At 50.9% G+C, this 20,302-nt stretch overlaps 10 protein-coding genes across 10 annotated transcripts; 5 read left to right on the top strand and 5 right to left on the bottom strand.

Annotated features, from left to right (window-relative positions):
• Positions 1–65: 65 nt before the first annotated feature.
• Positions 66–2,628, top strand: AA0111_g2276 (Vacuolar import and degradation protein 27; the record flags this gene model as incomplete). The annotated part of the gene is made up of 3 exons (XM_028648029.1): positions 66–84; positions 181–1,754; positions 1,804–2,628. The coding sequence occupies 3 exons, from the start codon at positions 66–68 to the stop codon at positions 2,626–2,628; spliced, it is 2,418 nt and encodes an 805-aa protein (XP_028510164.1).
• Positions 2,629–3,809: 1,181 nt separating this feature from the next.
• AA0111_g2275 (hypothetical protein) lies at positions 3,810–4,970 on the top strand (the record flags this gene model as incomplete). The annotated part of the gene is made up of 1 exon (XM_028648028.1): positions 3,810–4,970. One exon carries the CDS (start codon positions 3,810–3,812, stop codon positions 4,968–4,970), a length of 1,161 nt encoding a protein of 386 aa, XP_028510165.1.
• Positions 4,971–5,132: 162 nt separating this feature from the next.
• On the bottom strand, positions 5,133–6,365 carry AA0111_g2274 (Protein arginine N-methyltransferase 2; the record flags this gene model as incomplete). Its single annotated transcript, XM_028648027.1, has 1 exon — positions 5,133–6,365. One exon carries the CDS (start codon positions 6,363–6,365, stop codon positions 5,133–5,135), a length of 1,233 nt encoding a protein of 410 aa, XP_028510166.1.
• A 265-nt stretch (positions 6,366–6,630) lies between these two features.
• Positions 6,631–7,936, bottom strand: AA0111_g2273 (hypothetical protein; the record flags this gene model as incomplete). Its single annotated transcript, XM_028648026.1, has 2 exons — positions 6,631–7,362; positions 7,910–7,936. The coding sequence occupies 2 exons, from the start codon at positions 7,934–7,936 to the stop codon at positions 6,631–6,633; spliced, it is 759 nt and encodes a 252-aa protein (XP_028510159.1).
• Positions 7,937–8,211: 275 nt separating this feature from the next.
• AA0111_g2272 (hypothetical protein) lies at positions 8,212–9,296 on the bottom strand (the record flags this gene model as incomplete). Its single annotated transcript, XM_028648025.1, has 2 exons — positions 8,212–9,084; positions 9,144–9,296. 2 exons carry the CDS (start codon positions 9,294–9,296, stop codon positions 8,212–8,214), a joined length of 1,026 nt encoding a protein of 341 aa, XP_028510160.1.
• A 254-nt stretch (positions 9,297–9,550) lies between these two features.
• Positions 9,551–11,575, top strand: AA0111_g2271 (Replication factor A protein 1; the record flags this gene model as incomplete). The annotated part of the gene is made up of 5 exons (XM_028648024.1): positions 9,551–9,585; positions 9,634–9,794; positions 9,841–9,931; positions 9,979–11,412; positions 11,461–11,575. The coding sequence occupies 5 exons, from the start codon at positions 9,551–9,553 to the stop codon at positions 11,573–11,575; spliced, it is 1,836 nt and encodes a 611-aa protein (XP_028510161.1).
• A 456-nt stretch (positions 11,576–12,031) lies between these two features.
• On the top strand, positions 12,032–13,174 carry AA0111_g2270 (hypothetical protein; the record flags this gene model as incomplete). The annotated part of the gene is made up of 3 exons (XM_028648023.1): positions 12,032–12,056; positions 12,110–12,474; positions 12,548–13,174. 3 exons carry the CDS (start codon positions 12,032–12,034, stop codon positions 13,172–13,174), a joined length of 1,017 nt encoding a protein of 338 aa, XP_028510162.1.
• Positions 13,175–14,586: 1,412 nt separating this feature from the next.
• Positions 14,587–14,878, top strand: AA0111_g2269 (hypothetical protein; the record flags this gene model as incomplete). Its single annotated transcript, XM_028648021.1, has 2 exons — positions 14,587–14,748; positions 14,864–14,878. The coding sequence occupies 2 exons, from the start codon at positions 14,587–14,589 to the stop codon at positions 14,876–14,878; spliced, it is 177 nt and encodes a 58-aa protein (XP_028509886.1).
• Positions 14,879–15,231: 353 nt separating this feature from the next.
• AA0111_g2268 (hypothetical protein) lies at positions 15,232–16,703 on the bottom strand (the record flags this gene model as incomplete). Its single annotated transcript, XM_028648020.1, has 2 exons — positions 15,232–15,594; positions 15,651–16,703. The coding sequence occupies 2 exons, from the start codon at positions 16,701–16,703 to the stop codon at positions 15,232–15,234; spliced, it is 1,416 nt and encodes a 471-aa protein (XP_028509885.1).
• Positions 16,704–19,146: 2,443 nt separating this feature from the next.
• On the bottom strand, positions 19,147–20,259 carry AA0111_g2267 (hypothetical protein; the record flags this gene model as incomplete). The annotated part of the gene is made up of 1 exon (XM_028648019.1): positions 19,147–20,259. One exon carries the CDS (start codon positions 20,257–20,259, stop codon positions 19,147–19,149), a length of 1,113 nt encoding a protein of 370 aa, XP_028509890.1.
• Positions 20,260–20,302: the final 43 nt, after the last annotated feature.

Raw genomic sequence — 20,302 nt, 5'->3', positions numbered from 1 at the left:
GCCTTTCCTCTGAGCTTAAATGAAGGCTTAGCTCTTGCTTGTCCCGCCACTCAGCACTCGTCGCCATGTTCATGCTCCGAAACCGTAAGTCCGCCTGCAGCTTTGTTTGCTCTGTTTCTCCTTGCTGTCCCGCTGCCCCTCCCCCACCGTTGCTGAGACGACACTAATCCGTACCACCAGTCAGTAAATTCGTCTTTGGTGACAGCTCCAAGGAAACCATCGTTGAGATCGCCCAGGGCCAGCTTTACCTCGTCCGACCCCGCTCTGTCAAGGGATACAGCGAGCTTATTTTCCCGGACGCAACAGCGACCATCCGCCGCACCGGGCAGGAGTTCCAGTACCAGCTCGTTATCCAGCGCGCATACGCAGAAGGCGAGGAGGACTTGTTGGCAGAGGAGAACGAGGACGCAGCACTCGACGCGCTCGCAGGCGACAAAGACGAAAAGACTTTCCTGCTCGACGAAGACCTGCAGTTTCGCGACGACGTTCGTTCAACTGGTGAGAAGATCTTTGCGTGGCGCGACCTCAGCGGTGACGTCGACGACCTCTGGGAGTTTGTGTGCGACCGGTCAGTCAAGCCCGAGACTGCTTCGCTATTCGAGCGCGTTGCTCTGCAGTGCCAGTACGAGAGGAAGTTCAGGAGGAGCCACGAGCACGCGACCGAAGACGATCTTGCCGCTCTAGCATACTACGAAGAGCCCATCCCCGACGCGAGCCCCGTCACCAGCCCGACTCTATCTACTGCCCGTGCCCTTCCTATCGAACCACCGACCACCGAGGAGCTCTTCCCCAACACAACCAAGGAGAAGATGGCGAAGAAGGTTGCAGGAAAGGGCGCCGTCCCGGAGCAGGAGGAGGCTACGGCCGCGCCACCATCTGCCGCTCAGCCCCAGGCTCTGGAGACATTGGTCGAAGGAGAGGCGGAGCTCCACCTCTTTGACTTCCCATCCGGTACCTTCATGAAGCAAGACCCCAAAGTCAGTGTTACCGTTACCGAGATCGGGGACTGGAACTACTGGCTACACATTGCCGGTGATGAGCGCGAGTGGCTGGGACAACCCATAGTCGAAGACATCAATCCCGTCTTCAACTACGAATACAAGTCCTTCATCTTCAACCACTACCTAGACGACGGCTCAGCGTACTCATGGCTGCTAAAGTTCGAGGATCAAGATGGCCTCGAGAACATTCAGCAAGGTGTGATGCAAGCTTTGTGGGAGCACCTGAACAAGGTCAAATGGGGCAAGGCAAAAGATACGGATCGAGAGTACGTCTTGGAAGCCTTCCAAGACTTGACCATGGAGGATGCGCCAGATGAAGAGCCAGAAGAGGAAGAAGAGGAAGAAGAGGACGAGTATGAGAGCACGAACGAGCAGCGAAGCGAGCACTACGACTCCGACGAGTCAGAAGACGACGTCGAGACTGGCCCCACGGATGGAGACCAAAACTCGCAGCTGGCGGTTGGCTACAAGCACGACAGGTCGTTTGTTGTACGTGGCAACAAGATTGGTGTCTTCAAGCACACTCCCGAGAATCAGCTTCAGTTCTCTACGACCATCTCGAACATCAAGACACCAGGCGGCAAGTCTTTCAACCCGAACAAGGTCATGCTGCATCAGCAGGATCGTGATATGATTCTCCAGAATCTCGATAACCCGAACAACCTCTACCGAATGGATCTCGAGACTGGTACCGTTGTAGATGAGTGGAAGGTGCACGACAACATTCCAGTCAAGGTTTTTGCACCGGAGAACGTACGTGTAATTCATCTCATACATCCGATCATAAACTAACTTGTCTCAGAAATTTGCCCAAATGAGCGGCGAGCAGACTTTCCTGGGTCTCTCCGATAATGCGCTCTACCGTGTTGATCCCCGTTTGGCTGGCAACAAGCTCGTCGATGATCAGCTCAAACAGTATGCTACAAAGAACGCATTCTCCGCCGCCGCGACCACCGAGAAGGGCCACATCGCTGTTGCGTCCGAGAAGGGAGATATCCGTCTGTTTGACAGACTCGGTATCAACGCCAAGACTCTTATCCCCGCGCTCGGTGACCCTATCATCGGCATGGACGTCTCAGCAGACGGTCGCTGGGTTCTTGCCACTACCCGAACCTACCTTCTGCTTATCGATGCCCTCCAGAAGGGCGGCAAGAACGATGGCAAACTCGGTTTCGAGAAGTCCTTTGCCAAAGACGACAAACCCCAACCGCGCCGTCTCGCCCTTACACCTGCCCATGTCGCCCAATTCCAGCACGAGACCAAAGCACCCATCTCCTTCACCACTGCACGTTTCAACACTGGCCTCGACGAGAAGGAAACCACTATCATCTCTGCCACCGGTCCCTTCATCGTCACTTGGAGCCTTAAGAAGGTTATTGCTAATCGTAAAGACCCATACAATATCAAGCGCTACGCCGAGGAGGTCAAGGCCGACAACTTCAAGTTCGGTTCAGACAAGAACCTCATCGTTGCGCTGCCAAACGAAGTAGACATGGTCGCTAAGAGGGCCTTGCAACGACCGACGCGGGAGAGTATTGCGATGCCGAGTCGTGTTGGCGCTGCAAGGAGGAGCGGTGTACGAGGAAGCTATCTGGGTCGGAATGACATTGTGAACAGCCCGTACTAGACTGACATGCTGTTACACGCGAGCCTTTTTCTAAACATATGGGTACGGTCTGGTGTTGGTCATGGCCATCATCATGGTAGGCGGCGTCGGCGTTGTGCGATTTTCTTCTCCGAGCTACAGGCTGTGTGCCATCACGACGAAATGCGAGTAGCTAGTAACCATATGATTCCCCTTTTAGATCGATGGTGAGAATGACCGTCTTCAATGAAACTTTCGATGCTGTTGTGTTGACATGATCGAAAGACATCATTGCTTTAAACTTGTGTGCTAAATGATGTTGGGCTTCCTGCTGTCTAAATATTGCATATGCATTGTTTCTATCTCCAACGGCTTTCGCTAGTGATAACTAGTCTGTTCGTAAATTTCTTTGGGTATGGTGGTGGAACGACCTTGAATTTCCTCTCATAGTAGAATTGGGAGTGGGATTTGGAGACTTATCCTCGATTCTTACGAACTTCCAGAACGTACGACGGCATTTGTGTCCCATCGCACTCTTTTTTATGTATCAGTTTCTTGTCATTGTTAGTTCGTTGTAGGGTCCGAAACAACACGTAAGTGGTTCTTGTCCAGATTCAAAGAGAGAAGCGAGTGCAAAGATGACTATGAGGTAGAGGCAGAATGCTTGTATGGTTTGTTTGCTTCTCATCTTGGACGCAAAGTCGAGGCGCATAGTTCTTAATTGGCGAATCCTCGAATAGTAATCTTTTCAAGCTGGCAGAACATGGGTTGATCGCTTGGTCGTCTTTGATCCTGTCCAAATTGTAGACTGAAGAAAATAATGTAGGGTCTGGATCTCAGATCCCCAGTATGGTCGCTTATCGCTAGAGAATGACATGGTATTTTGCTGTCGATGGTGAGTTGTTGGACTCGGAGACTAGCAGGAGTCGTGTTGTTCGCAAAGGCATGCCACGCGAGCGCCACACTCGAAATCTTGAATATGACGTCATACTGCATCGTCTCAAGCTCGCGTTCCTCGTGAAACTTGGTCGCATGTGGCCGGGAGCAAGCCAGGGCCACGCCTTGTGGTGGAGAAGCAGGAAATTAAAAGCCGTTGAAACCCCAGCCACCCGCATTCTGAGTGGAATCTACTAATTTTGCCGACTATATCGAGACGGTTGTGTTCACCTTCCATTCGTCTTCGGTAACGCCTCGCTAGCTACTCGTTCTCCACGTTGCCCAGCATGTCTATAACATCATTTGACAACAAACCCGGCACAGGCGGTTTCCTGAAATTCAACTCTGGACCATCGCGCATATACCTAACATGCGCATTGCCAGCACCAGAAAAGGCGCTTTTATCTTGGCGCGAAGAAGGCTACGACGCGCAATATCTTCCCTACGATCCTAATACACAAACTCAAGCGGCTTATATACGAACCCTTAAACAACTATCCGAAACCCTAAATCTAGGCGAACACTATGCGATAATAGCCTACGGCGACGCAGCCAGTGTCGTCTTGAAAACAGCCCAGAAACCATTGGCGAAATGCTGTGCGATCATAGCGTTTTATCCGAGCTTGTTGCCCAGCCCGAAGACCATGTATCCAAACTCGCATCAATTACAAGTCCATGTCGCAGGGTTAAGCCAGGCTAGTCCGAGACCTGATATGTGCGAATGGAAATTGTATCGGTACGAGAAGAGTGCCACAGGTTTCGCAGACCCATCGTCAAGAGCGTATTCAGAGGTAGAAGCCAACCTGGCGTGGACAAGAGCGCTAGCATGTGTGCGAAAAGGGTTTGGCAAGAATGTGGACCTTGAACCGATTGCGCTGAGTCATTGGAATGCGAGATTTGAGGACGATGATCCGGACCGCGCGAGCATGAGTGTCGTAAAGAATATGACACAAGACAGCCCACACGTGACAATATTGCCGACAATGCAGGGAGGTGTGGGAAGGAAGAAGCTTGCGGAGTTCTATGGAGAATTCTTTGTGCCTAGCTTGGTTGAAGACTTTTCCATACGGTTGGTCTCCAGGACCATGGGTGTCAATCGTATAGTAGACGAGATGGTTGTGTCGTTTACACATTCGGACGAGATTGACTGGGTATTGCCAGGTGTTCCACCAACGAACAAGCGAGTGGAAATACCCATGGTCAGTATCGTGGCGGTGAGAGGAGACAAGTTGGTTTCGGAGCACATGTACTGGGATCAAGCTTCTGTTCTTGTGCAGGTTGGCTTACTAGATCCTAAGATGGTACCGAGGAAGTTGAAAAACGACGGATTGAAAGCGCTACCTGTTACGGGAGCAGAGGCAGCAAAGCAACTTGTTGAACCGCAGCAGAGTCGATATAACAAGTTGTTGCAGATGCATGGTCTGATGGACGGTTTGAATGGCAACTAGTGATTGTCATATCTTGTTTCAGCGCGGTGTTCTGGAGTACGACTCAGTAGAATCGCTTCACGGAGCTGATTTGCTTTGTGGTAGTCGCACGATTAAAAATCCAATCTTACTCTTTATCGATGTTCATTCGTACGAGACAACGTCTTGAGTTTCCCTAACCCATCAACCGATAAAAGTGCATGTTGGAAGCTTGTACTCATTAAGTACCCAGTACTTCCTCCTCACGCCTTCCCATTCACCCTTCTCATCCAGATCAGGCACGGCGACCGTTTCCCAATCTGTGTCAAAGCCGGCCTCGAAAAGATCAAATTCGACAATCTTGTTGTAAACATCGTAGACAATTTGGCGATCTGCTCCCATGCCGTTGAAGAATCCGAACTTGCCTCCTTCGCCGTCGGAACCACCAGCAGGATCAAGGAGTCCAATGACATGCTCTGTGAAGAATTCGCGTAGTGCTTTATACTCTTCGGCGAATGTATCGAAGTAGATAGCGTCGAATAGTTCGCCTTTTTCGACGAGACCTGGTACAATGTCCTGCCAGCGACCCTCATGAATGACAACACCTGGCTTCTCATGCCATCCCTGCTCTTTCATGCGCTTGATAACATCCGGGTGCGCCTCAATGATGTGATGAGTTTTTGGCTTCTTGTCTTGGAGGATACCATCTATGATACCCATGCCGTGACCTACGTTCATGACACGAAGCCCTTCTGTCGGTACCAGCAGTTCCGCGGATCTGCGCATGAGAGTTGTCTCCCACTCCATCATGACTCCGTTCGAAGAGTCATCCAGTAATCGGTCGCGGTCGAAAGTGAGCTTTGAAGAAAGATAGTTTGGGTTCTCGGTAGATTCATCGCCCTGCGCTTCTTCTTGGCTTATATCCACTACCTCGACATCTTCAGCTACCTCGTCGGCTTCATCTTCTTCGTCATCGTCTTCGTCTGAATCATCGTCTCCAAGAAGTTGGTATTGCTCCATGCGACTGAGCAGCATTTCTGCACGCACACCTGCGTCAACGCAGAGCTCATACAGCTCCTTCAGGCCCAGTCTGTGCGCTATGCATCCCGGTGTTTCGCCATTTGAATCCAGGTCGTTCCATATCGCGCCGTTCTCGAAAAGAAATTTGATGGTCTTTACAGCGCTGCTCATCTCATCCTTGCCCTCTTCAGGTAGGTCTCCGTTCGTGCCTCCATTGGTATGCTCCGCGTCATCTTCATCGGGCTCACAAGCAGCGATCGCAGCGTGTAGAGGTGTGAAGCCGGTCTCGGAATCTTGAACGTTTGCGGAAGAGTTGCGAAGAAGGTTGCGAAGAGAGGCGATATCGTGGTTTGCAGCGGCGAGCAAAATGCTCTGTGTCTGTAGATCGGTCTGAGTATCGAACTCCGGGTCGTCCATTGTTACTTTGTTGGACGCTTAAGTTGTTTTCTAGTAATGTGTTCGGAGGGGGTAGTTGAGGGGTTAGGAAATTTATTGGAAAGCGAGTCATGCAGGGTCCAGCCGGCGGGTGCCTCTGTGTCAGTAGGACATTTTCCCACGTACATTCTCTGAAGACTATAGTATCTAACAGGATTAGATTGCATGGTACAATAACATGTGTACAAGTCGAAATCAGGCTGCAAGTTCCTGATCCAAGCAAATCTACTTGAATTGGATTCATCCTTTACAACTCATCAATGATACTCAAATCCAGAAACTTCTCCAACTCCGTCCTTGGGGTGACCGTCCTATTGTCTTGTTCTGCCAGATACTTGTCTTCGTCTACCAAAAAGTCTATCAGCCGATCATCCCAACGTCCACCCCACTTATGATCATCCCAAACAGCCTCTACAACTTCCGCATCTGCGCCAACGGCCTTAGCCACAAAGTCGAATACCTTGTTCTCTTTCGGGCGATGCGCGAACACGTCCAGCGTCTTCTCGAGCGCCCTCACAAATCCTACAGTATCCTGACGCTTGGATGGGTCGTCCAGAGCCTCTGTAGTAGAGTACAGCGCATAAACTTCTCTGTATATTGATGCGTTTTGAAAGGTTATCGCGTTGTCTCCCAGAGCCATAGCGCCGAGCTCGACAGACGTTTCCCACATTCCGTACGCATCCAGGCTACCATTATTGAGCAGATTCGGAAGTTCGCTGTCTTTGCACGGAGCCTTCATACAAAGCATCGCGTCAACAGTCTCGTATCTCTCGTATTCGTAATCCTGCACGCCAACACTACTCATCATATTGTGGACGAAGACCGATGCGTTCGATACCGGGAACGCGCCAATCTTCTTGCCCTTCAGATCTTCAAGCTTAGCGATACCTTTTCGCTTGTCGGCAACAAGGCGGTACGGGACTTCGCAGATGATATAGATCAGGCGGATATTGCGATGATTGGCGTACTGTTTGAGGCCCTATGTTTCTGCGTTGGCGCCGAGATCGAAAGTTACGTTTGAAGCGAGGTCAGCTACACCGCCAGACAACAGCGTCGGAGGTGTGCTTCCGTTGTAGAAGTTTTCGATGGCGTAGGATTGAGGTGTGTGCTCGATCCACAAGAGAGAGCTTGCAATTCGAAGACTGGCGACATGACGGCATTGAAAAAGGATGGCGGTCAGTATAAGTAATGAATACATGATGTTGGTGGTAGAAGATGAGCCATTCAACTTTGAGAAGTCAATGACACTCTTCCTATCTCTGTTCTATATGTATTCGTTCGCAAGCCAAGAGCTCTGTTACTCCCGTTCGATGCGGCAGTATTGGATTTCTGCACATGAGTTCATGGCATTCGGATAGATAGTATCGAAGCAGGGATCAGTTCATGGGTGTAATTAGCCATACAGATTGTCGCAGGGTCTGATCACGCCATTTCTGTCGATTTACATAAGTTAAAAAACAAATCTTCATCAGATAGGTCGCAAGAGAAGCGGTTGACATACTAAAAGCCAAGTATCACCTACTTACAGATTGCCGCGTGTCGATCTTGGGCATTGTGGGAGTGATTGGCCCATTGATCGCACTATAGCGGATGCAACAAGAGAAGTGTGATAGGACGGAAAGCTGAGGATAGAAGAGCTAAGGAATGAAAATGCGCACAAGTTTTTGAAGTCCATCGAAATTGTTAACGGGATAAGATTCGAATGTGGCTTTCGTCATTCCCACCCACCGGAACGCCATGGTATATTCACCAACCTAGTCAAGCGATGAGAAGCCTCCGAAAACACTAAAAGAGTGCCGAAGCACTTCCAAGCACTAGAAAAACAGCTCTAGTGAGACTGTATCCAACCCAGCATCTGACCAAAAGCTTGTGCTTGTGACTGCTTGATCTTGGAGTCCTCGTAATCTCCATAGACGGCAAAGCCGTGAGGCACATCGGAGAAGACTTGTATCTCATGCTCGATTTTATTGTTTTCCATGGCTCTTCGTCCAGGTGTCAATGCCTCGTCCTCAGAGAACATGGGGTCATCCTTGACAGCGGCAATGTAGACGGGAGACTTGACAGCTTCAAGGTCCTCTTTGTATGTCATGGTTGGGTGTGCAACCGCACCGGCTCTAAGAACCGGCTCTTTCTTAACCGTGCCTTGCTCTACGTCTTTCTGGGATTCTTGACCCCAGGCGACGGTGTCGGGCAGCTCTGAGGCCAGCATAAGGATGTACTTGGCGCCGAAGCAGTAGCCAACGCCGTACATGCCTCCACCGTTGGCAACAGCGTCGGCATACTCCTCCCTTGCACCCTCGACAACTTTGTGAAGTAGCGGAAGGACCTTCTCTGGGGTATGACGAGCAAGCCACATGTCGATCATGAATGATTTGATACCCTCCGCGGTCCTCAGCTTGACAGATTCTAGCCACGATGCTTCCTTTGGAATTTCTGTCATATCAACAGTATTCGGCGCCGGGTCGTTGTCGAATTGGTCAGGCATGACGACAAGGTAGCCTTCCGATGCGTACTTGTCAGCCTGCAGCTGGTTGTTGGTAGACTTGACGCCTGTGCCGCCGGTGAGCATAAGCAGGAGCTTCGAGGGTGAATGTGGGTAGTCGGCCGGTTTCGCGATGTAGCAATCAACGCCGCCTAGTTTCGTAAGGTCACCAGTGGGCTTCTCGCCAGAAGGGGTAGGGCGATCTGTTGTGCAGTGTTCCTGACCACTTAGCATATGGCTGTATGCAATTGCCCATGAGAGCAAAAGAGTTGACTTACACCCATGCTTGGCCCTTGTTGCGCCCTGGTGTCTCCAGGAAAGACGCTCTCCTCTGCTGGCTTTGGCTCTTGAGGTTGCTCTTGGGGTTGCTCTTGAGGCGTCTCCTGCGCATCACTCTCGGGCGCACGCGTAGCAATGTCGTTGTCCGCCATGATGTTTCTAATTTAAGTGGTTGTGATTGTTGGCTGGGTTGAAAGCTGTCTTGAACGAGCTGCAGCTGTGAAGGGTCCAAGCCTAATTACGTAGCCCCGCACAGCCACCCCAGCCTTGGGAGACGTGCATCAGGTTGGAGCGGGGCCAAAGAGTCACGTGGCGAGACGCGTCGACGCGCTTTCTGAACTTCGCTGAGCCGCCACCCACACACGCCATCTCTACACCACCCACCCACACATACATCACAGTCACAATGGCAGAGGGAGCAATCACGCAAGGCGCTATTCAGTAGGTAACGACATGTTCCACTATACGTCTCTTGCTAACATCACATAGGAGCATCTTCCAGCCCAGCGGCTGCTTTGTAGACCAGCCGATCCTGCAATGCGTACAGATCAAGACGATGGAGCCCAAGGCGGGCGAGGCGAACCCAGTGCAGCGCTTTCGCGTTGTTTTGAGCGACATCCGCAACTTCATCCAGACTATGATCGCAACCAGTATGTCAAGCGTAGGCACACCAAGACCGTGGCTAACGACGTGCAGCTGCCAACGATATTGTCACATCTGGTCAGCTTAAGAAAGGGTCGATAGTACGTCTGCTCAAGTACAACCCCCAGCGTGTCAAGGACAAAAAGTATGTGCTCCTTCCCGTTACGCGAGAACTCTTCTGACTATTGCTAGCATCCTGATCATTATGGAACTAGAGGTCCTGACACAGTACGGCGAACTCGACAAAATTGGCCAACCCGAAGCTCTTGACACCAAGGCTGCCGAAGCGCAGCCCGCGGCCATTTCAGGCAACAACTTCTACGGATCGAAAACGGCACCCGCTCCACAGCCCCAGCGGTCGCTTCCTACTCACCAGAGCAACCCCGGTACTTCATCACACCCTAACCTCTACCCTATCGAATCTCTATCGCCATACGCACACAAGTGGACTATCCGTGCGCGATGCACCGCCAAGAGCGACATGAAGGAATGGCACAACCAGAAGGGGGCTGGCAAGCTGTTCAGCGTAAACCTCCTGGACGATACCGGCGAGATCCGAGCGACTGCTTTCACCGAAGTCGCTGACAAGCTGTATCCCGTCTTCGAAGTAGGCACCGTATACTACATCTCAGCACCCTGTCGAGTCACACTTGCGAAGAAGCAATTTTCCAATCTGCCCAACGACTACGAACTGCAATTCGAACGCGAAACTGAAGTTGAGAAGGCAGAAGACCAGGAAAACAAGCCACAAATACGATTCAATTTTACCAAGATTGCTGACGTGGCCGACGTCGAAAAGGATGCAACGATCGATACTGTTGGTGTCTTGAAGGAGGTTGCGGAGGTTACTACCATAACATCCAAGAACACCAACAAGGACTACAGCAAGCGCGAGCTGACGCTAGCCGATGACAGCCAGACATCGATCAGGCTCACTATTTGGGGCAAGACTGCTGAAACCTTCGAAGCGCCATTGGAGTCGATTGTTGCTTTCAAGGGTGCTAAGGTCTCTGACTTTGGTGGACGAAGTCTAAGTCTGCTGAGCTCCGGTACTATGATGGTTGATCCAGATATTGACGAGGCACATAAGCTGCGAGGATGGTACAACGCTGCTGGGCAGAATGCCACATTCTCTACGCATCAAAACATGGCTCCGGCTGCTGGTGGATCCAAGAACGAAGCAAAGGCCATCTCAGCGATCCTAGAGGAGGAGGCATACCTACAAGACACACCCACATACATGAGTCTTCGAGCGTCTGTCTTGTATGTCAAAAACACTACAGTCGCCTATCCTGCGTGCTCGACGGAAGGCTGTAACAAAAAGGTCATTGAAGAGAACCCCGGTTCCTGGTGGTGTGAGAAGTGCCAGAAGGCCTTCCCTGAGCCTCAATACCGCTATGTGTTGAGTGTCAATGTTGGTGATCACACCGGCACGCTGTGGCTCAGCTGTTTCGATGAAGCTGGCCAAGACATAGTGGGCATGTCAGCGAATGAAGCCATGAAGATCAAGATGGATGATGAAGAGAATGGCACAACAAACTTCATGAATGCCATGCAAGAGGCTACGTGTAAGACGTTCAACTTCCGAGTGCGGGCTAAGATGGAGACGTACCAGGACCAGCCAAAGTAAGTGCAGTGTAAGATGTTGATTCAATACCCCCTAACATTTTGCAGGCCGCGATACCAGGTCCTGAACTTGTATAAGCTCAACTATGCCCAGGAGGCCAACAAGCTCGCTCAGCTCATCAAACAGTACGATCTGAACGAGGACAGCTTGTTCGTCAACTAAACAGTACGGTATACGGACGTTCAGACGGCCAATGTTTTGGTGCAATAATAATTAGAAATGCATTATGCGGTCAGCAAGTTTCACTATATGCCGATGTGGCATACCAGTATCTTTCATGTTTTCTGCTGGCACTCGTGCGAATGACAGTTGTATCGTACGAGATACCTATATGTACGTGTTATTCCCGTGGCCTATATTGTCCGACACCACCCCACCATAGCTTAAGCTCCATGACTCGTGAAGCTGCCCCTCTACAAACGTCATTACCAATCATTCCGTAGCTGCTGGAACGGCCTCGGGATTGACTATGCATACAATTTCCATAGGGATTTCTGACCTTTCTGACATTCTGACAATCTTTCTGATCACATTCAACGGATCACAATTGCGCACCACCCACATCACAGTACCTTAGAATTACATCTCTCGATCAATAAGTCATATTACATCACCACGATGAACGACACAATGCGCGCAGTAGGTATGTAAAGCGTACTCATATTTCCGCAAGTTGAAGTAGCTAAATGCATGAAGACATCAAGGATGGCAAAGGCCCAATCGAAAACCTCCACATCGCCGACATCTCCAAGCCGAAACTTGGAAAGTCGCAAGCGCTCGTTAAAATCAAGGCCTTTGGTCTGAATCGCATGGACTTGCTGCAGCGCGAAGGACAGTACCCTGTACCGCCTGGCGCTTCCAAGATTCTTGGCGTGGAGTTCTCAGGCACAATTGCAGAGCTGAGTGCAGAGGGTGGAGGCAAGGAGGGCTTCAAGGAGGGAGACGAGGTTTTCGGTCTGGCATATGGAGGAGCTTATGCCGAGTACATTGCAGTATCAACACACATGCTAGTCAGGAAGCCAAAGGAACTGACTTGGGAGCAATGTGCTGGTATTCCTGAAGTAAGTCATTTCCACAGCATCCAGAATGTGTTAGCTCGTCGTGCGTTATCAGCTACTAACAAAGACTTCGTAGACATGGATTACTGCGACTCAAGCCATGTATCTCGTCGGTCAATTTGCCGCCGGCAAGACCATCCTCTGGCACGCAGCCGCTTCCTCAGTCTCGATAGCCGGCATCCAATTGTCCCTCGCCGACAAGGCGTCCGCCGTCTACGCAACCGCACGTCAAGATGCCAAATGCGACTTTGCCGTCAAAGAACTCGGCGCAACTGCCGCCTTCAACACAACATCTCAGAACTGGGTCGAGGAGGTAATGAAGGCTACCGACAACAAGGGCGTAGACATCATCGTTGATTTCATCGGCGCATCATACTTCCAAAACAACCTTGATGCTATTGCCAAGGATGGCATCATTGTCAATCTAGGCTTCATGGGTGGAACCAAGGTGCCAGAGGGTACGGATATCAGCGCATTCATCAGGAAGAGGTGCACCTTTGTCGGAAGCAGTCTGCGATCAAGAGATGAAGAGTACCAGGGCAAGCTCAGGGACCAACTTGTGGAACATGCGTTGCCCAGGATGAAGGACGGACGGTTCAAGCTCTTCATCGAGAAGGTCTTGCCGTGGGAGAAGGTGCAGGATGCCCACAGGTTGTTGGAAGAGAACAAGACGAAAGGCAAGGTCATTTGCACAATCGACTAAGTAAGAGTCTGTAGTCGAGGGACAGTATGGGAATAGTATCGATAAATATATGAAGTAATGCTGTTGTCGCCAACGTTTCTACATATCAAAAAGTCTTAAGATCAGCCATCAACGTATGCTAACTGTGGGTAACCTATGTTTCTGTACGGCAACATATACTTCACAGTTCTGTTCGTTGACAGGTTAGTGTTAGCCTAGAGCTTCAAAGTCTGTGAATGATGGCATAACACCCTAACGCAAAAAAAGGTCAAACCTCACAACTGGACAGCATGACAGCCCAGACGCAGATGGACAACACTGGAGCAAAAAAGACGACGTTGGCCAGATTCGAACTGACGCTCCCGAAGGAACAAGATTTCTAGTCTTGCGCGATAACCACTCCGCCACAACGCCTAAAGCGACACCTGTGTGATTCGAACACACGCTCCCGAAGGAACTGGCTAACTTCCCTCAATACAGAGGACTAGCAGGCCAGCGCGTTAACCACTCCGCCAAAGTGCCGGAGATTGATACTGTTTGATGAAAAAATGGCATGATCATTGCAATATATAGTTAGTTTGCAATCAAGAGTGTCGACATCAGCTTTGCACATCAAGGTTCGATCATGTGGATCACAGTTGGAATTGTCGATTCATGGCACTACGAGATGTGGGGCTTGTTTGTGGGGCTACAAATCGAAGTTCAACTCTATCGCATGCAAATCAACTAGAGAGGTATGGAAAACAACATGCCTTAGCCTGTAGTCTACATCCGCTTCTGATTTAAGAGTCTGTCAAGCTTCAAAGTATTAAAGGCTTCTGGCTTCTTTATATGTATACATATAACTCTCTACATACGTTGTTGTAGTAGTGGGTGGTAAGTTCTTCTTGAAGGAAGTGTATGGTTTTTCTAATAGTGCTTGGGTAAGGGGCGGTAGGTGCGGGGGTGTTGAGCTATACATGAACATGTTCGCGTCCAAGAGAACTGCACACTCCCACAAAACCCACGAGTTCTGGAAGTGTTTCTGCTTATCCGGAGAATGGAAGGTCGGCAGAATCCTTTTGTGGCTCTCCAGCTTTGCGTTGCCAAAGATCACACGCTACCTAGTATATCTCTCACAGCATAACTTTCATATTAATGATCTGTGTTCAACACCTTAGGTAGGCGTAGAGACTGTTTACCTCACGTTAAACTACGTAACTGAAATATGGTGAATATCAGTACGGTACATGGGGAGAACTGATACCAATGAAACCTCTGACAACCCAGCACGGAAGGCCTACTCGCAACAGCGGACTGTTACGGTGGGATTCGGCGTCAACGCTGGCAAGATCCATGACGCATGATTGTACTTCAGTAACTCAGATCTCGTTGGCATATGCCAAGTTCCCATCAATTCATCAGGCTACAGGCCGTAAGATTGTCAAGCAGCCATGAACCTGAATACTGGCTTGACTGGTGCTGCAGACTTTGGGGATGACTTCATATTTGGAGCGAATAGTACATCATGTGCTGCGAGCAACTACAAGAAGAAGTCTATCATTATCAGGACAGGTGGCCGGAATATTGAGATTGAGTATGCCAGTGAGGCGTACGTGAGCTATGCTTGCGGTCCACGCAATCTCAACGTGATTACGACAAGAGTGATTGAGATTACGACATCAGTGCTTCGTGAAGAAGCAATATGCTAACAACACCATGCGTTTCTAGATTAGCGCAGCATAGGAGAATAGTTCTTGTGAGGCAAACCCAGGTCAGCTTTCAAAACATCACAGTGCGTACAGAACAAGGCACGCATAATATCAACAGTCCTCTATTTGTCTCATATCGCTACACCAAGCCTCCTACATCTTCTCAAACATCCTTGTGACTAGAAGTTAAACAAAAAAGCAATATTGTGAAGCGATCGTTTTGCATCAGAGTGCGCGTCGTTCGTTCTATCCCGTGTATGTCCGCGAGAACAAAGCCTGTCCCAGGATATTTGCACCAGTCCCAAAATATACACACAAACAGAAGTTTTAACCACGAAACGCCAGAACCGCCCGTCTCATGAAAGAGAGAAAGAGGGAAAAGGGCGCTTAAGCGGCACCAGCGTAGACCTTGCCAACAGCAGAGAGGCCGTTGCCAGAGTTGAGCTGGTTCTCACCGTCACCAACCATGAACCAGGAGTAACCCTGGACCTTGTCGGAGCCATCGAGGTAGGCCATGGCGTCCTTGAGGAAGCTGGCAGCCTGCTCCTCGGAAGCAGAGCCGGGGTTAAGACCAAACTCGGTGATCCAGACCTTCTTTCCGGAGAGAGAAGCGGCCTTCTCGACCTGAGCCTGGAAGCGGTCGATGGTCTTCTCGTCGTAGATGTCGTAGAAGTGGATGTTGGTGGCGTCGACGATAGCGTCAGGGCAGCAGTCGTTGAAGCGGCTGAGCCAGTCGAGACCCATTGGAGCCTGGTAATATAAAGTTAGTGTATGTCTCGTATGCATTTCGTAGGATCAAAACTTACCTGGCCGTTGGTAACACTGGGACCGACGATGGTAACGTCAGGGTGGGCCGACTTGACAGGGTTCATGTACGTCTTCCAGGCGGCGCAGGCAGCCTCGGGCTCCATACCGCACTGCTCAGCGTGGTCGCACTCGTTGAAGCCCATGACAGCGGTGGAACCCTTCTCGACGGCCTTGTCAACGTTGGCGAGCCACTCTTCGGCGCTGGACTTGCTAGGGCTGTGCATCATGGGAACGAAGGTAGTTCCAATGTCGTTGCTCTCGGTTTGGCCCCAGTTGTAACCGAAACCGAACTTGCTGCCGAAGGTAGTGCAGAGGTGAGCCTCGTTGTAGGCAAGACCGCGCTTGACACCGGAGTAGTTGTTGCTAGTGGCAGCAGTGGGAGAAGGAGCGGCGGAAGAGACAGCGGAGCTGGCCTCTGCGACGGGCTTCTGGACCAAAGATGCGGTGATCTCTGGGGTCTTGGATGAGACAGAGGCCTCGGGGGTCTCAGCAGGGTAACCAGCGGCGGCTGAGGACTTGGTCTCGGCTACGGGAGTCTCGACAGGAGTCTCGACAACAGATGAAGAAGCCGCCTTGGTTGGGGTAGCGGCGGGGTACTCAGCAGCCGCAGAGCTGGCTCCGTATCCGTTGTCAGCCGAGGACTCAGCGGCAACGGGAGATGAGGTGGGGACACCAGCGTCACCGCCAGGAGTGACGGTAACGGTGACCTTCTCGGAGGCAGTGACGGTGACTGTTGCGCCACAGACACCAGTGGAGGCATCAGCGGCCTCGACTCCCTTGTTGTTGTCTCCTGCAAGGCCGGTAGGCTTGACGTAGATGGTTGAGTACTCAGTCGCGGTGGAGGTAGAGGTGGTGTCCAGGGTAGTAGTCTTGTCATCGCCGTAGACACCAGTGCCGGTAGCACCAGCAACAGCGGTGCTGTTGTAGGCACCACCCCATCCGCCGGTTGGGTAAGCAGCCCTGTGGTGGAACTTGTTGTGCTGGTAGTGGGGAACAGCTGCAACGGCAGAGGCCAAGGCCAAGAGGCCGGTAAACTTGACAGAGGCAGACATATCGATGATTGTTGAAGATGGCAGGTTAGGGATTTGCGTTGCGCTTGCTTGTATCGTAGGGTATCGATGAGTAAAAGCAGATGCGGCTAACCTGAGCGCAAACAAGTATTCGTTGGCAGTCGAACAATGAACGTGGTAGTCAGAGCGACAAGAGAATGTACCGAGCAGAAATGCTCAAAGGAGTGGCAGGCAACGACCGTGTTTGGGTGTGAGTCTGAGGGATCAGGATGTGACAAAAAACACTGGGGTGCGGGAGATTTTCAACTTGATATATTGTTCGCGGGGAACTCGGGCGCTCGATCCCTTGCCTAGACCTTCACAAGCTCAAACTTTTTGCGCAAGCGGGTAAGCCAGGGGTTCAGGTGCAAATAGCCTCTTTCAGCCATTCACAGGTCGAAAGTAGCCTCAGCCGCTAAGGTTGTGGCCAACCTTGATTAGCTACCGCATGGCGCCGGTGCGTTTCACATAGCCGCCACATTCAGGTACACCCGCTCACCCTCGCCCTCCAACAGGGGGCCCTCATGCCGTTTGCATGTGTCTCAGTGCCTGATCTGCTTTTTCACCTGCAGGTTACTCTATCGGTAGATGTTCAAACCATTCCGTCAGATATGTTGCTCATGTGAATTTGGTGTTGATGTTCGCTGTGCGTTAGTCCCCACATATCGACAGGCCCACTGATCCTTCACATGTCTTGGTATTCGCGGAATCGAAAGGGGTGGGGCCGGCGCAAAGACCGCGCGGGTTGATCAAGTATTCTAGACACAGGCTCTCTCATTTCCGAAAGTATGATCGCCTTTGCGGGAGTTTGACTATTTTCAACGCGGTGACGACGACTACCCCATAACCATGGCCGTCTTTCTGTTTGTTGAGCGTTGCTGAGTTCGGGGCCCCGACTCAAGGGGGGTCCAGGAATGGAACGTCGTCGGCAAGGCGTATGCGATGCTGACGAGGCTTTCTCGTATCGACGAGTCAACATTCGACGCGGTCCGATGCAAAAATACCAGCCCAGGTGGCACGGCAGGCCCTCCGCGCGGCGTCGTATTTAGCTGGTCCCTTGCTCATGCAGCTCAGCTCAGCGCAGCACATGTGTTACGCATTCTTGTGTTTGCACGTTTGCGATGCATCGACAGAGAGTACAATTCATGGTGCTCTTGTTCCTGAATGCCCTCGAACAAAGAGTGGTATCGCAGCAGCGGTGTCCTTGCATACCACGCCTGCAAGCAACGTGGTGTCCACGCGCTGGGGCTCCGATAGGCTGGTCCTTGTACTGATTGCCGACATATCCCTATCACTGTCAGGTTCCGAACGTCTTTCTTTCCTTTTGTGTGCCGACAGAGAGATGATCCCAGCGTGTCTGCGCTCTGATGCTTCCACCGACGTCATCAGGTTGCAACGTGGTTTTCCATCGTGCGCGCATCATCAACTTGGTGTATGCAGATATTGCGCTCGAGATTTGTCTCCCCGGTTTTGTCAAAGGAACAACAGACGCCCTTCTCCACGTCGAAGCACCTCATTCGTTGGTGGCACTAACATGCATCCAGTAAGAGTCGACTGCCCTGCGCTATCGATATAGCCTATCGATAGGACTGAAGGTTCCTGCATAAGCGCTGCTGAACCTGCGCACTCTAATGCATGTGCTCTGCGCCCGGTGTGTCAAACTTCATTTCCCAACAGCAGAGAATGACATATGCCCGCCTCTGCGATTGTTTGTCATTCTGGCACATTGTGCTGGGAAGAAGAGCGAGGATGCGGTAGTATAGGTCGTCGCGAGCACACGTAATGATCTCCACTTCCTCCAAGTTCTGGATCCTGGACTGTGAGCACGGTCCAAAAATCTGCAGGTCGCCTCACCCAGACAGAACACAACGCCTCGCATATGCGTTCACCGAGCACATTCCACACACAGTTTCTTGTATGATTCTGATTTGTGAAACCAGAGGATAGCATGCTGCGCAGAGCTCAAGGCTATACAAAGTGTGCGACCTGATACTCACGCTGGAGATGTCGGCTATCCATGAGCATGACGTACAGTGTCGATCACTCTAGGCATCTTTACTGGTACGGTAACTTAGCCTCTGCAGAAGTCTAGAGATCGATCGCATCGCTTTCCTCCGAAAGGCGCAACAGGTGGTTTTCCTTGGTAGGTGTTTCAAGACAAACAGCGGTTCGCCGAGCGACGCCATGTTTCGAAACACTGGGGGTAAGAGCATACGGCGCAACCCAACGAGTCGGTCTTCAACGGGTTTCTTGGGTCGATCGTCGCACCGAAACGCTGGCATGGAGACCCTGAAAGCTTGTTCACTACCGTACAACTAAGTGGCGATCCTGCATGTAGTCCTATTGAACGAACATATCAATGAGACACAGTAGGGTATTCTTGCTGATACGGCTACAACAGGTTGATGCGTTAATTGTGAATACAACAAACATAGGCCCTATAGATTCATCGTACGCAATATTCCCCTTCTTTACGTATAACTCCATCTTCGCACACCATATCGCATCCTAGCTTCTCCGTGATAGCACAACCATCCGTACACCACATATACCGACGAGCAGGCAAACACGTAACCTCTCCCTCCCAATCGCATGCCAAGCACTCATTCATTATCCGTCCTACAGAAGGCTCTGCAGCAGCGAAGAAGCGGAACCAGTAGTTCACTCGCCTTTTACTCGCCTTGCTTTCTTCAGACGGTGTTGCGATCTTCACGCCCGCGAAAGATGACGTGTTCATATATCTAGTCTTCCAATTGAGAGCGGAGGGTTGAATAGTACTGATATTGCTTACGCCGGTTGCTGCGTCGCGAGCCTTGATATATGGTTCGGTGTTAAGTGATAGAACAGATTTGGCCTTGCATCGCGGGTGGACCGACATTCTAGAGGTCGATGAGGGACTTGCAGTAGCAGTAGTTGTGCTATTACTTTCAGGAAGAGGAATCGACGCAGTTGTGTCTGTACCGGTACTTGGAAGAGCACCAATAGGTGAGCTTCTCGATATGATGTCGGTGTATATAGGCCAATTGAATTCGGAAGAACCAGGCCTAGGGACGACAGGAGCTGGAGGCACAGGGTTGGAAACTGACAAGGTAGGTGATTCTGTTGCACTAGAAGACGTGACAAGCCACGACGAAACACTCTTCAATCCCCCTGATGGCGTTATCCAAGGCAACTTTGGGACCCAGGGCAATAGAAGACTAGAATTGCCAGGTACAATATGGGGCATTGTGTGCGAGCACGTAGTGCTTGTATTCATCAGACCGGTAGTGCTAGTAGACGTAGCAAACGTCCTTGTCATTGTTGTGCTACCCAGAGTTGGAAGACTGTCAGAAGCCAAGGAACTCGGCAACGGATCGTAGGTAAAGGATGGTAAGAAGAGAGAAGTGGTCCCAGACAGCGCTTCAGTTATGTAGCTTGTATATGTGACCGTAACAAAGACCGTCATGGTAAGGATACCGGTTGGAGATCGCTGGGCGATGACTATGGGGTCAGGAGCACCTTCGTCATTGGGTGTGGCTATAGTACTATAAGCTAGTAGTGCGATCATGCAGAGATACATGTAGTAACTGCACATGACAGCAATACTCATGTGGTTGCACGAG

The sequence above is a fragment of the Alternaria arborescens genome (assembly GCF_004154835.1).
Source record: "Alternaria arborescens strain FERA 675 chromosome Unknown contig_4, whole genome shotgun sequence".
Classification (NCBI taxonomy): Eukaryota; Fungi; Ascomycota; class Dothideomycetes; order Pleosporales; family Pleosporaceae; genus Alternaria; species Alternaria arborescens.
Note: the sequence above shows the minus strand (reverse complement) of the source record. Positions and strands in the feature narration are given on the sequence as shown.